The sequence below is a fragment of the Zonotrichia leucophrys genome, chromosome 14 (assembly GCF_028769735.1).
Source record: "Zonotrichia leucophrys gambelii isolate GWCS_2022_RI chromosome 14, RI_Zleu_2.0, whole genome shotgun sequence".
NCBI lineage: Eukaryota > Metazoa > Chordata > Aves > Passeriformes > Passerellidae > Zonotrichia > Zonotrichia leucophrys.
This window is the reverse complement of record NC_088184.1, coordinates 5,404,934-5,417,806: the sequence shown is the minus strand read 5'-3', so window position 1 is coordinate 5,417,806 and position 12,873 is coordinate 5,404,934. Positions and strand designations below refer to the sequence as shown.

The following is a 12,873-nucleotide window of genomic DNA, read 5'->3' as shown; positions in this document are numbered from 1 at the left end:
TCAGTCAGCAAAATGCTGCAGAGCCTCAGCTTGTGTGTGAGTTGGTTTGTGATTGAATACCTCTGCAGCTGTGGCCTGAGCATTTGTGGTGTGGGAGCTGATGGGGTTTCAGGAGCAGCCAAGTGCTGTGTAACCTTGGTTTACAGTTGTTGTAAAACTGCTTCATCTCAGTTGTTCTCCTTCGTGGCACTTGTAAACAGTGGGGTTGTACAGAGGTGCAGACTTGCCCTTAAAAGTACAGCTCTGAGCTCCAGGACACTCTCCCAGGACATCCTTTTTTTGCCATATAGGACATATTTTTTTTAAAAAAAGGTAGTAAAATCACTAAGCATCTAATTGCAAAGCCTGTTGTTACTAGCAGGCAGCAGTGGAGTGGAGTTTGAACCTTCAGTGGCAGTGGAGAGTAGCTGATACCTACCAGCAGCTACCTTAGAACAAACACTCTTTATTGTTGGAATACAGAACTTCCTTGTTTTTAACCACAAATTATTTTCTAGGTGGGATTCAAAGAAGCACACAGGATATGTTGGCCTAAAGAACCAGGGAGCAACTTGTTACATGAACAGTTTGTTACAGACTTTATTTTTCACAAATCAGCTACGAAAGGTAAGCAATACATGAAAGAACATGAGATTATAACATTGGCTGTTTTAATTAGCATTTCTAAATACTTCAAAACAGACCTGTGTGATCCTTTTGCCTCCTTTATCCTTTCAGAGAGTTGTGACTTACATGGTGATGCATGTCTTACTGCAGGCAGAGCACAGGAAGCTTCCTTTTGTAGTTTGTGGAACACAAGCTTTTGTCTTCTGTGGAAGCAGGCAGAGCACCTGAAGCAGAGCACCTGAGCTTAGGGGGTGTTTCTGTATTCTGTATTATATGTTAATATTGCTAGGAATTGCTGGGGACAGGGAAAGCAGTTTAACCTTGAAGATAAAAGATGAAACAATTTTCCCTTTTCTGAAATACTTAAAATAGGGAATTATGACTTCTCAGCCCATAAACAATGCACAAAGATACACATTTGCTCCATCTTGAAATTGCTAATATGCAGCACAATTTTTTTGTTATTATGGTTGCCATTCTGTAGTGATGCAAAACATTACATTTTCAGTAGTTCAAACAACATAATTTTATATTTACTTTAGTAATATTTTTTTGTTTACTGTAGGTGTTATTTCTTTGCTGGAAAGAGCTGCTTTAAATACCTTTTTAATAAATATCTCATCTAAAGCCAGGATAAAATACACTAGATAATGTATAACTTTAAAATTGTGCAGTACCCTTACTGGGATTAAAAGCAGAAGTGGTGACTAGATATTGGAGGTGGCTATTTAGAAGAGGGAATGTACTTGGAGAAAAAAAACAATGTGGCACTATTCAATGTATTGGAGTTTCCTATTGATCCTAATTCATCTTTCTGTGCATTTCTGCACTTACTGTCTGTCTCTTAGTGAAAATGAACTGCTCTAACTTGGACTTTCTCTTATGTAGACTAGTTGCAGTTCAGTTAAGCTTTCTTTTCCCTTTTTGATGTACCTGCTTTCCACTATTTGTAATTTCCCACCATCTTACTTTTTATATCCCTGTGGTAAGTGTCCCAGTTGGCATTTCTTTTTTCTCTTTGTAATGCTGTTTACTCTGAAGCACTGCAAAAAAAAAATAACACTTCAAACTCCAATAGAATGTAACAGATCTTCCTAATGCCATGGACAACAGATAAATACTTGACTTGTTTTACATGATGCACCTGTTCCTTTTTTTGCAGGAGGTATAATTTACTCATTCAGTTTATCACTCATTATAGTGCCTGTTCTTTTTGCTCAGCACTCAGTGTTTGTGCATTTTACTCTTTTGGATAACTCACTTTGCTCTTGAGAGAAAAAAAAGTGTTTTTGTAATAACTCCATCTAATGCAGTTGAGTAGTTTGTTCAAGACTGTCTTGTACCCACTAAATCAGTATGTACCATGAAGTAGTGAAGAAGGAATTCTTTTTGTAATACAGATTGGTTTCAACTGAACTAAGCTTACCAAGCATTTCCTGTGCTTCTTCCCCAGCTCCAAAATAAAAGCAACTTTTAGCATCTCTTAATATCTGGGTAGTGACCGTGTGAGAAAACTTAATTTCTAGAGTTGGTAGCTGCAGCTTCCTTTATGGAAGTGTTCCTGGACATCAGCTGGAATGTTCAATTCCTTGCTCATTCAGAGCACCACCAAACAGAACAGATGAAAAAAACAGTGACAGTTTTAGACAGCTTTAGCTCTTATCTGCCATTGGTACACATCAGGAAGAAGCAGTTGTTGCTTTGTCTGAAAAAAGTAAATTTTGCATTTTTGTTTTCACTTTGTCCAAACTTGTTCTTCTTAAACCAAGGTAAAATAAAACAAAACGTGCAGTACCCTTGGTTTGCTTTTCACCATTTCCATAATTTCAGTGAATCCTCCTTCCTTGGAAGAAACAATGATTTCTGTTGCTGTTACTTGAGCTTTGTTCACAGAGGAGCTGCTGTCAGGAGCAGAGCTGGGGAAGCAATGAACAATAGCAAAGGCAGGCACATCCCTGTGGCAAGTCAGGCCCTGGGGAAGCGTGGGTGAGGATGATGGAGAGCTCCTTTCTTCTCTGCTCTGCTTCCCCATGGCACATGGGAGGCTCTGGTTGGAAATGAGACCTCCCTCTTAAGCAACAAGAGGTGGCTTCAGTGGTAGAGAATAAAGAAAGGAGCTTTGACATTAGAGCACATTGGTATTTGTTGTTTGGGAGTGATAAATGTGTGCTTATTCCAGTAGGGGCAGGGGTGACTTCCCAGAGGGTCCAGGTGTCACCCTGAGCTCTGATACCTGAGGTGTCCCTTTAATGCCTGTGGCTGCATTCAGTGCAGTTTGGAACTTTCTGCTGGTTCCCTTGTAAAAGTCCCTACAACTCAAAAGAACGTTACAGAATGTTTATATAAATACATTAAAATAATAAATGCTGGTCCATTTCTCCCTGATCTGGTTCTACTCAAGTTATCCAATATATTTTACCTAACCTTAGAATTCCATGCACGGTATTTATTTCCCTTCTTTCAGTAATTCCTGTTTTTAAGCAATGTGTTCAAAGTTACCTGTAGCATTCTATTATTATGTAAATATCTAAAATTTTTCTCATATCTCTCAATATGCCTGTACATGTTCCTACCCCTCTTTAATGTTCATTTCCTGAGGGAACTTCTCAGGTGTTAAATGAGACACCCTGCTATTTTACATGGATCAGAATGCCTCACTCCTTTATCATGAGGTCAAGCTTTCAGAATCTGGGAGGATAAGGCAAAAAAAGCTTTGAAGAGGATAATATTTAAAAAGTGGTAGTGTGGAGAAACACTTAAACTTAGAGAAATGAGCTCCAATATTACCTAAATACAGAAACAGAATGAAGAGCCAAGAAAGGCTGTGTTAAATGTCTGCTTTGTCATAACACACGTAGAATTTCCAAAGAAGTAAAACTGGTGTTTTTATTCAATGACAACTGGAATGTAGTAATTATAAGTAAGTTGTAAATTACTGTTTGAGTTTTACTTGAGAGATATAGGAAGGGAATTAATTGTCCAGATGGTATATGAGAAAAACATTTTAAAAATTGGGAACTAAAGGCAAAGGATTTGATTCTGATTAATTATCAAGGTATTCTGATCTCTAGTTTATGCATTTTTGAAGGAAGAGTCAATCACAAGATTGATTTTTAGCCTGCTGTAGGTTAGCATATTAGTATTTATTTTTTGAATGTATCAACACTGACTATATTTGCATTTTTTCATGACTTGATTTTCACACTTTGTTTCTATTTGTTTAACATAGCAAGTATCTATCTATTTGTTTTTTAAAAAGCATTTATAAGATGTTCAAAAAGGTTAATAGAGACTGATGATAGAGTTTTGGAAGATCTGAGGCTTGATCATTCAACTACTTTTGTTCCTACTGTTAGCTAGTGACACCTACCCTTAAAAAGGTTCATAAACCAGGTACAGGAAGAGGTTTAAAGTTGATTCTTCAAGGTGCTGACTTGTTCTGGTGTTGATATTTTAAAGCAAAAAATAACTTTTGCTTGTGAAATTGAAGGTATAACTCTATCTAGTGATATTTGAGGTTTTCCCAGATCAACCTGGTTAACTGGGATTCTGCATTTGGATGATAAAAATAAAACAACTGGAAAAGGTTTATTGAGTTTCAACAGTTAAAACCTGTTGCCAGTGATAAAACTGAAGATGCAATTTTCCTCAATTAAAAAAAATTATAAAAAGTTTAAGCAAATTTCAAAGTGGAGCAAGGAAGTTGATATATTTTGAATTTTTATTAATGCTTCCTTTTAATATGTGTAAGTGCTATTAACAGTATAGCTTGCAACTGAGGAGGAATAAAATTTGGAAGTTACTTGTGTTCATGATTCTGTTTTAGATCATCTCTATTGACTGGTAACTTCTGAAAATTAAATAAAAAATCCTAAATGCACCCAGGTCCACTTCAGCACTTCACTCTTAGAAATGGATCATTCCCTGGTGTTTCACAGGCAGAAATTCAGATGGCAATTTCTCTGGTTTTAACAGGTTATTTTCTCATATGCTGCTTAATATTGGAGGCTTTTTTAGTTTCATTTGTTGCCTAATCTCCTTCCAGGGCTGTCTGTTCCTTTTTATATTTACGCTTCTCAAATGAACATCTCCCTTTTGTTTGCTCTTCCTTTCCCCTAGATATATTGCTGTACACTTTTTAAAAAGTAAATCTTATCTCAGTGACTATTGAACTCTCCTAATCCCTGTTTGGTCTATTTGTGTGATTTCTTTGTTCCCAATCCTTCCCAGGTCAGTATAATCAGTGAATTGAATTGTTAAGCTGTTTATTTGCTGGACAGCGATGACGTTAAGTAGGAATGAATGAATGAATCAGGAACTCCCAGAGCTTCCTCTGACATCTTTCTCCATGTGGACCATTTCTGGTTTTGTTCACTTGTTGCCCTTTATGGTTTCATGTGGTTGCTTTTTCACAAAACCAGTTATTTTCAAGTCTGTGGTATTGACTGCTATATCTGGTCCTACTGTGATGATTGCAGAGACATACTGGGCATGAGAAGGTATTTGAAGGTGTTAAATGCTTTAGTGCATTTACTGTTCTAGGCTGGAATAAGGGAGCTACTTAGATAAAATAACTATGAATGGAATCTGTTGTTCACATTTTTCTAACCACTGTGCTCTAGGAAGAGTTGTTCCAGACAATTAATGTTTTTACACTACAGTACAAGATTTTTTTCAGACTTTTTTGAAGTGTTGATTAAATTGAGTTCTATGAAGGAAGTCACTGAAGAGGAAAGAATGCATTAAACAGGATGAGCAATAAACTTTTCTGATACTAATTGAACTAAATGCTTTTTCAGGCTGTGTACATGATGCCCACAGAAGGAGATGATTCATCCAAAAGTGTTCCTTTAGCATTGCAAAGAGTGTTTTATGAGCTGCAACATAGTGACAAACCAGTTGGAACTAAAAAGCTAACAAAATCATTTGGGTAAGTTTCAGAAACCTGGACTGTTTATTGAACTCGGACTTCATAAAGCTTTTCTTTAAAAAGATAATATTAAGGTTACTTTTAGAGAGGTTCAGAGAAGTGTTAATGCAATATGGTTTTAATTGTTAGCTTTCTGTAGTTTACTTGCATAGGATTTTATTTGTAGCCAGTACTAAGACAGCTGGTCCAAAAGTCAGATTTTTTGGGAAGGTGAATGGTACAGAAACAGAGCTGTTAAAAGCAGGGTTATCATTTACCTGAACATTGTGTGATGCGTTTGACTTGAGTAAAATTCAGAAGAAAAGTCATTGAAACATGAAATCTGTTTTAGAATTAGTGCAATAGCAGTTATTTGCATGTCCATGCTGTTGAACATTGATGGCTGCTGTAACATTTTCCTACAGCATACTGAAGACACAAGTTAGGACAGAAAGATTAACATTAGTATAACCTTTACAAGTCTTCTCTTTGCATGTCTTGTAAGTGCAGAGTAGGATTTAATTAAAGTCAATTCTGAAATACTTTATTTTGTATTACTTTGTCTCACTGTACTTATAGGCTAGTTTTGTAGTAATACTGACAAGCCCTGTTTTATTTCAAAACACATTAGGAACATATCTTATTTCAAAGTACACTTTGTATCATCTTTTTCATACAGTTGTTCATCCTGCATCTGCTGCTACAACCTGTAGTTGTGCTCTGTCCTAAAACAACGTCTTTGCAACCTTGTGTCTTGGCAACCTTGACTCTTCCCCTTTAGGGGAATCTTAAAAGGAAATCAGACCCTCAGTGTTGTCTGTTTATTTGGCCATACCCTCTTCCTACTGGCAGACTGTATATTTGGTGTATCAGTGCTCCTATCCTGTAACAGGACAGGACTTGGTGGTAAAGTAAATATTCCATCTCCAGTTAAGATCCCAATATGCAGTAGCTTGAAGAGGCCATTTCCAAGGGTGTTGCAGGTGCTTAATTTTGTATCCAACAGCAGGGTTCAAAAAATGTGTTCATGCCTGTTTTTGTTCTTGGAAAAGAATTTTAGAATATGTTTGAAGATTTAGGTTTCCCCCTTGCATCACCATTGAATCAAAGAGGGGATTTTGGCCTTGTGAGCCCTGGGTGCTCGGGTATTATTAGGGTATTACTTTTTACTGAGTGTTGTGAATTTCTAGGTTTGACTTTAAGTAGAAAATGATGCCATGTCTGAAGGAGCCCTTCTTTATCCCAATTTTAGTGTGTGACCTTTTTCTTTGGTTGTCCTATGAGCTGGCTAGTGTTTAAAGCCTAGAGAGTCAGGGCATTATTTTCTATTCTTAATTATCTGACAGGCCACTTGATTCAGCTTGTTTAATGTGGACCCCACACAGTTGTTGGCACACTTGGGAGATTAGTTTGCTGCCATGTGACAGTGGGGGTGAGTCAGTGAGAAGAGAGTGGGAGGGAGGATAAAGTCAGCACTGCTCCTGATCACCCTGCTGCTGCTTCCAGGGCCAGGGGGGAGCATCACACTGAACCTGGAGCCTACAGTCAGCACAGTTCACTTTATACAGCTGGGAGTGCTGGGTGACTGCTGCAAAAAATGTTGTCAGAGATTTAGAACTTAAAAAGCTTTCTTGAGTTGAAGTTACAGTTTTCACAGGTGTATTTAATGCTGGAACGAGAAACACTTTGTGCTTCTTGTTTTATTGAAGGCAGGAGTGCTGAACACCCTCATTGCAGTGTGCCATGCTGGCTGTGAGGCATTGAGACCCTGCTGCCCTCACCCCTGCTTTCACACCCTGTGTTTGCACATGGACAGCTCAGAAAGCTGAATGCCTCCTTGCAGTTACTGCATGCCCAGGATTAACTGTTTAGATGAGCACAAAGGAGCCAGTCTTTCCTATAAATCCATTTGCTTCCTTTCCTGTGCTGAAATAATCCCTGAACACCACTTGACTGCACCTGAAGGGCCCTCAGAAGAGAGGCAGCTGGAAACCTGCTGTGGAAACTGATGGCATTGAATTGCCCCCAAGCCTTTATTTAAGAGTTTTTTGGCGTGAACAGAGGCTGGAAAGGCAACAGCCTGGCTGTGGCCTCCTCACCCAGAGCCTTTGCTGTCCTTGCCCCAGTCCCACACAGGAGAAGTGGGGTGGGCTCAGAACAGCTGCCAAAATCTCCCTCAAGTTCCCTGCCCCTTCTTCCTACACAGCTGGAGAACCTGTGCATCAGCCAGTCCTAAATCTCAGTCTGTACAGCTTGCTGTATATTACATTCTTGATCTGCAAAGAAATCAACAAATGTCTTTTCAGGTGTTTTTTTTTCCTAATTAGTAATTTTTTATTTATTTGCCTTACAAAGGTGGGAAACTTTAGACAGCTTCATGCAACATGATGTCCAGGAATTATGTCGAGTGGTATGTTGATACTATTTCTTGCTGGTCTGTGATGTATAAATGTCTCTTGATATTCTGTGTGTGTATATATATAAAATATAGCATAGGAGCTATCAGAGTAATAGTGGCTCTGATTAATTTAACTCAAGGCAAGAATTTTTGCCTTGGTTTCTCTTTAAGAATGGGATTGCTTGTGGCCTTTTGTGGGTGAGGAATTTTTAAAGAGTAGTGAGGCTTGAAAGTTGCTGGAACATGTGCTAGTGGTACTTTTATAGCCATGGAGAGAAGTGCAGTTTTGAAGATGAAATGCATTGTTTGATCTGTGGGGGTTTGCAGACTCAAAGGAATGGAGTAGCTGGAGTAGCCCTCAGTTTAGGGGAAGGAGGAGGATTTAAAGGACTAGAAAGGAGATGCCAGTACAAATAGACTAACTTTTCATTTCTGTCCAAGTGACTTAGCATCTAATCAGTTAAGTAGTCGTGTGTGTGATGAATAAATTTAAAAACTGCAAGTTTATCTTATGTAAAAACTGTTTCTTTCAGCTGCTTGATAATGTGGAAAATAAAATGAAAGGCACGTGTGTAGAAGGCACTATCCCTAAATTGTTCAGAGGGAAGATGGTGGTATGTATTTTATACCTTTCTCAAAAATAATTTAAATTATTTCTTGTTACTTTTATAAAACTGAACTTCTGTGTTGTTTTGGTTTTGTTTGCAGTCTTATATCCAATGCAAGCACGTGGACTATCGGTCTGAACGAATAGAAGATTATTATGACATCCAGCTAAGTATAAAGGGAAAGAAAAACAGTAAGTGATACATTGTGATATGCACCCATCCAGTTCTTCAGCATGCTGGACAAATTCAGTGCCTGTTGTTTTTAAATGGATTTGTTGGTGCATAGTGGTTGGAAATTTGTGCTTTAGGACAACTTACAGAAAACATTTTCAATGCAGAATATGTTTCTGCCTGCATTACATTTCTTTTTTTTTCCTTATTCCATTTCCTTTCCCTGCTTCTTTCTCCCTCATTCTCTCACTGGTATCTTTTCATGAAGCTCTAAGAACTTCAGGAGTTTTCTGGTGTCATAAGACTGTGCCATGGTGATCACAGTGGTATTGTCACAGTAGTTATAATTTACATATAATGATGAACTTGGATAAAATAGATTCTTATTTAGACCTGGCCATAGTAGTAAGACAAAAAAAGACTTAACTACTCATCACAGGGGTCCCTTGTCGTCTCTTTACTGAGCAACTGGGCATGGGAAAGGATGTGTAAGAGTCCAGCAAACAGAGACATTGGCTTGATGCTTGTGAAGTTGAGAAGTTGTGGCAGACAGCTGTAGCTGTGTGATTTTAAAATCTGCTGGTATTCTTAGATATGCCTCTGCAATATGGTGCATTTCTTGATATTCTTAAACAATATAAAATTATACTTAAAGTAAGGACAGGAGTACTCAAACACAAACTCTTCTGTCCTAATATTTAATTTGATTAATATTGTGCAGGCTAGAGTAAACGTACATTTTTTCCCAATCTTTTTTCATTCAGTTTTTGAGTCCTTCATTGACTACGTTGCAGTGGAGCAGTTGGATGGTGATAACAAGTATGATGCAGGAGAGCATGGCTTGCAGGTATTGTTTTTTTAAACCTGGTTTTAAATCTTATTTCTTTATCTTTGATAAAATAACAGTCTTGCAAAACCCATTCTAGATTTTATCAACTGATTTTGGTGATGTTTTGTCTTAGACAAGCTTTTTTTAAAGCTCCTCTTATTTGGTGTTAGGTTTCTTAAAATGGAGCTCACATTTTACAGCAATTTAATTTGTAGTGAGTTTTATAGGTCCAAGTCTTCCAGTTGCTAGAATGGTTTGCTTTTCCACCAATCTCAAGACTGAGAAGTTTTTCCTCTATGAGTAGTCTGTTTTTCCATGTGTCAAGTGAAAAAGTAGCATAGCTCTAAAAGTAACTTTGGAGAGCTCATGTTTGTATTCTCAGCAAGAACACCAAGTGAACCCATGGAAATGAAACATTTATGTGTGTACACGTGTTTCTGAGCTCTTCAGTTGCACTTTGCTGCACCACTGGAGTAAGCTGAAGTCCTTTATAAATAATGTTTTACTGAAGCTTATTTCTGCAGCTTTGACATACCAGGTTTTGTCAGTAATGTTCTATATATTCTTTAGCTCTTGGGAAGGTATAGCACAGTAGCCAAATCCTTGTTGGCAGGATGCAATGAACATGAAATTCTTAATTGATCAAAAATGAGCTTTTGCCTCCGTATTCTTCCGTTTTGAATTATGCAGGTAACTTGCTCTTAATGCAGTGAGGTGTCCACATATCCGTGTATGAGTGGCCTAAATTTAATTTAATTTGAGTTTTTGTGTTACTGGAGTAGCTCATGAGAGGTTGGTGCAGCATTAGGATACTCAAATTGCACCCATTTTTTGAACCATTCTGGTGCACATTGTGTTGTCAAGTCTATAAAAGTCCATATGAGGAGTGTCTGCAACAAACAAGTATTTTGAGTTGCCAAAAATCCTACAATTTCAACCCTCTGTTTCCTTTAAAATGTCTAGGAGGCAGAGAAAGGTGTGAAGTTCCTAACACTGCCACCAGTATTACACCTACAGCTCATGAGGTTTATGTATGATCCTCAGACTGACCAAAACATCAAGATAAATGATAGGTAAGTGGGTTGGTTGGTTTAGTGTGTGGGTTGGGTTTTTTGGTAGCACTTAGACCTGTGAATGTATTATAGCAAAAAATAGCTTCCCAAAATCCTGGTTTTGACTAAGCTCTGAGGCAGGCATGTGCAGTCACACACAGTGGAGGTGCCCTAAAGGTGCACAGGTTGAACTTTGAAGTTCAGAATGACAAATTGAATGTTTAGTAATCCACAGTGATTGTTTTCACCATGAACAGGTGCCTGCATCTTTTAGTGGCTTGTGTAGCTCCTTTGTGCAGTGTGTGGCTGGGCTGCCCCCAGAGTGAGCAGGATGAGTAAGGAGTTACCTGCTTGCCCTCCATCTGTTTCCATGGATGGAGGGAGAGACATTTGCCCACTCACTGTAAGCAGAGGCTGATAATTTCTTGAGGAGATACAGGGTTGGTTGTAAACCAAATGTTTATTGCAATTATATCATTCTCACCAAGGTGAGATATTTCTGAGTAATGTTCCAGTCGAGTGGTACCTGTGCTAGGGAAGCTGCATTTGTCTGCTAGAAAATAACAGATTTTAAAGCTTTTGCCTTGATGCAGTGAATCCAAACCAGCCCTAATTCAGTTGAAGTGCTCTTGCCCTTGTTACTGAGGGCATGCTTTCCTGTGCTGCTTGAAAAGTTTATTTTTATTCCATTTTTAAACAGTATAAATTCTGCCACTGTATGCAGCATGTCCTGGTTAGAAGTGGCATTGTAATAGTAACATGTTCAGTTTTTATTCTTTGCTTTAAGGGTACACATAGTGTTCCATAATGGTGCCTAAGAATGTGTGTCTATCTTAACTAAAAATACAACTGTCTCCATTCTTTTTGAAACTAGGTTTGAATTTCCTGAACAGTTGCCACTAGATGAATTTTTGCAAAAAACAGATCCTAAAGATCCTGCAAATTACATTCTCCATGCAGTTCTAGTACACAGTGGAGATAACCATGGTGGACATTATGTTGTTTACTTAAATCCAAAGGGTGATGGCAAAGTGAGTATTGAAAAGCATCTAAAACGATTTGTGTGTTGTAAATGCATACTTGCAGTTTTTATAATGGGCAAATCTTCAGAATTTTCTTTCCCTAAAAGAAGTGTTCATACACACTTAGCTTTTAACAAAAGACTTTTTAGCTGAGGGAATCCCTTCTCTTGTGTGTGTATGTGTTGAAGTTCTGCAATCAGATTTTATCCAGCATTTTTTTGAGGCTGACTTTGCTAAAGCAAATATGAGTATTTGCAGTGTTTCTGTGACTCAGAAGTTCAGCATGTTTGTGTATGTCCCACTGTTCCAGGTTTAGGTGACTTGATTGGATCGGACATTTATAGGTCAGGTGCCTCTTCCCTTGAGGTGACTGGTTTTGTGTGTACATGATTGTTCACAGTAAGAGTAGAAGTCAGATTTTATTGTGAATTTATTGCTATTTGTAATTGATTCTTAATTGGCTTTATTGTTTTAATTTGAAATTTGATGCATATTGCTCTTAATGTACAAATAATTACTGGTTGTCTTGTGCATCTCTGCTTTTTATTTCATTTTACAACAGATAAAGTAGATTTATGTTTCCTTCAGAAATATTAGATATTTGAAGTCTTAAGAAAAGCTTCTTGGAATAATTATTGTGCTTTTGGTGCTCAGTATAAAATGTTCAGTAAAGGTTTAGTATTTATGGACTTCCTTATGCTGAGCACAAGTAGCAGGTAGCACAAATCATACTGAACTAGATTTCCTTTTAAAAGTCACGCCGCTCGAAGGTAATTTTAGTTACTTCAAAGAGTTGAAAGACATGCCAGAAATAGGATTAATTTATCATTCAGGAGCATGTTTTTACGTGTAAAATCACCTTTCTGTCAAACTGCCTCCCTAGTGGTGTAAATTCGATGACGACGTTGTGTCGAGGTGCACGAAGGAGGAGGCGATCGAGCACAACTACGGCGGCCACGACGACGACCTGTCCGTGCGGCACTGCACCAACGCCTACATGCTGGTCTACATCAGGGAGTCCAAGCTCAGTACGTGTCCTCTCTGCTCAAAGGGCACTGGCAGGCAGGGCTGCTGTTCTTCTGATAGTTGGCTGTGTTCCTGCACAACAGGGCTGCCTTATTTACAGTGGGAATGCAGCAATCCCGCAGGATCAACCTGCCGCTCTCTCACTCGTGGAGAGTGTGTGCTGCTCTGGGTCAGCTTTAGCTCAGGAAGGCACCTGCAAAGAGCTTCAACCTTTCCTGCTTTAGAGGATGGAAAACTTAGTGAGCTGGCTTG

General features: G+C 38.3%; 1 protein-coding gene across 2 annotated transcripts in view; it reads left to right on the top strand.

Moving 5' to 3' along the window:
• The window catches only part of USP7 (ubiquitin specific peptidase 7), a 70,839-nt gene that overhangs the window by 38,955 nt on the left and 19,011 nt on the right, over positions 1-12,873 (top strand). For both annotated transcript variants that reach the window (XM_064725694.1, XM_064725695.1), the window contains 9 exons: positions 498-606; positions 5,406-5,536; positions 7,871-7,925; positions 8,447-8,527; positions 8,622-8,712; positions 9,457-9,539; positions 10,485-10,594; positions 11,448-11,604; positions 12,479-12,623. In XM_064725694.1, the coding sequence (XP_064581764.1) occupies positions 498-606; positions 5,406-5,536; positions 7,871-7,925; positions 8,447-8,527; positions 8,622-8,712; positions 9,457-9,539; positions 10,485-10,594; positions 11,448-11,604; positions 12,479-12,623 (962 nt within the window). The remainder of the gene's footprint in view (positions 1-497; positions 607-5,405; positions 5,537-7,870; positions 7,926-8,446; positions 8,528-8,621; positions 8,713-9,456; positions 9,540-10,484; positions 10,595-11,447; positions 11,605-12,478; positions 12,624-12,873) is intronic.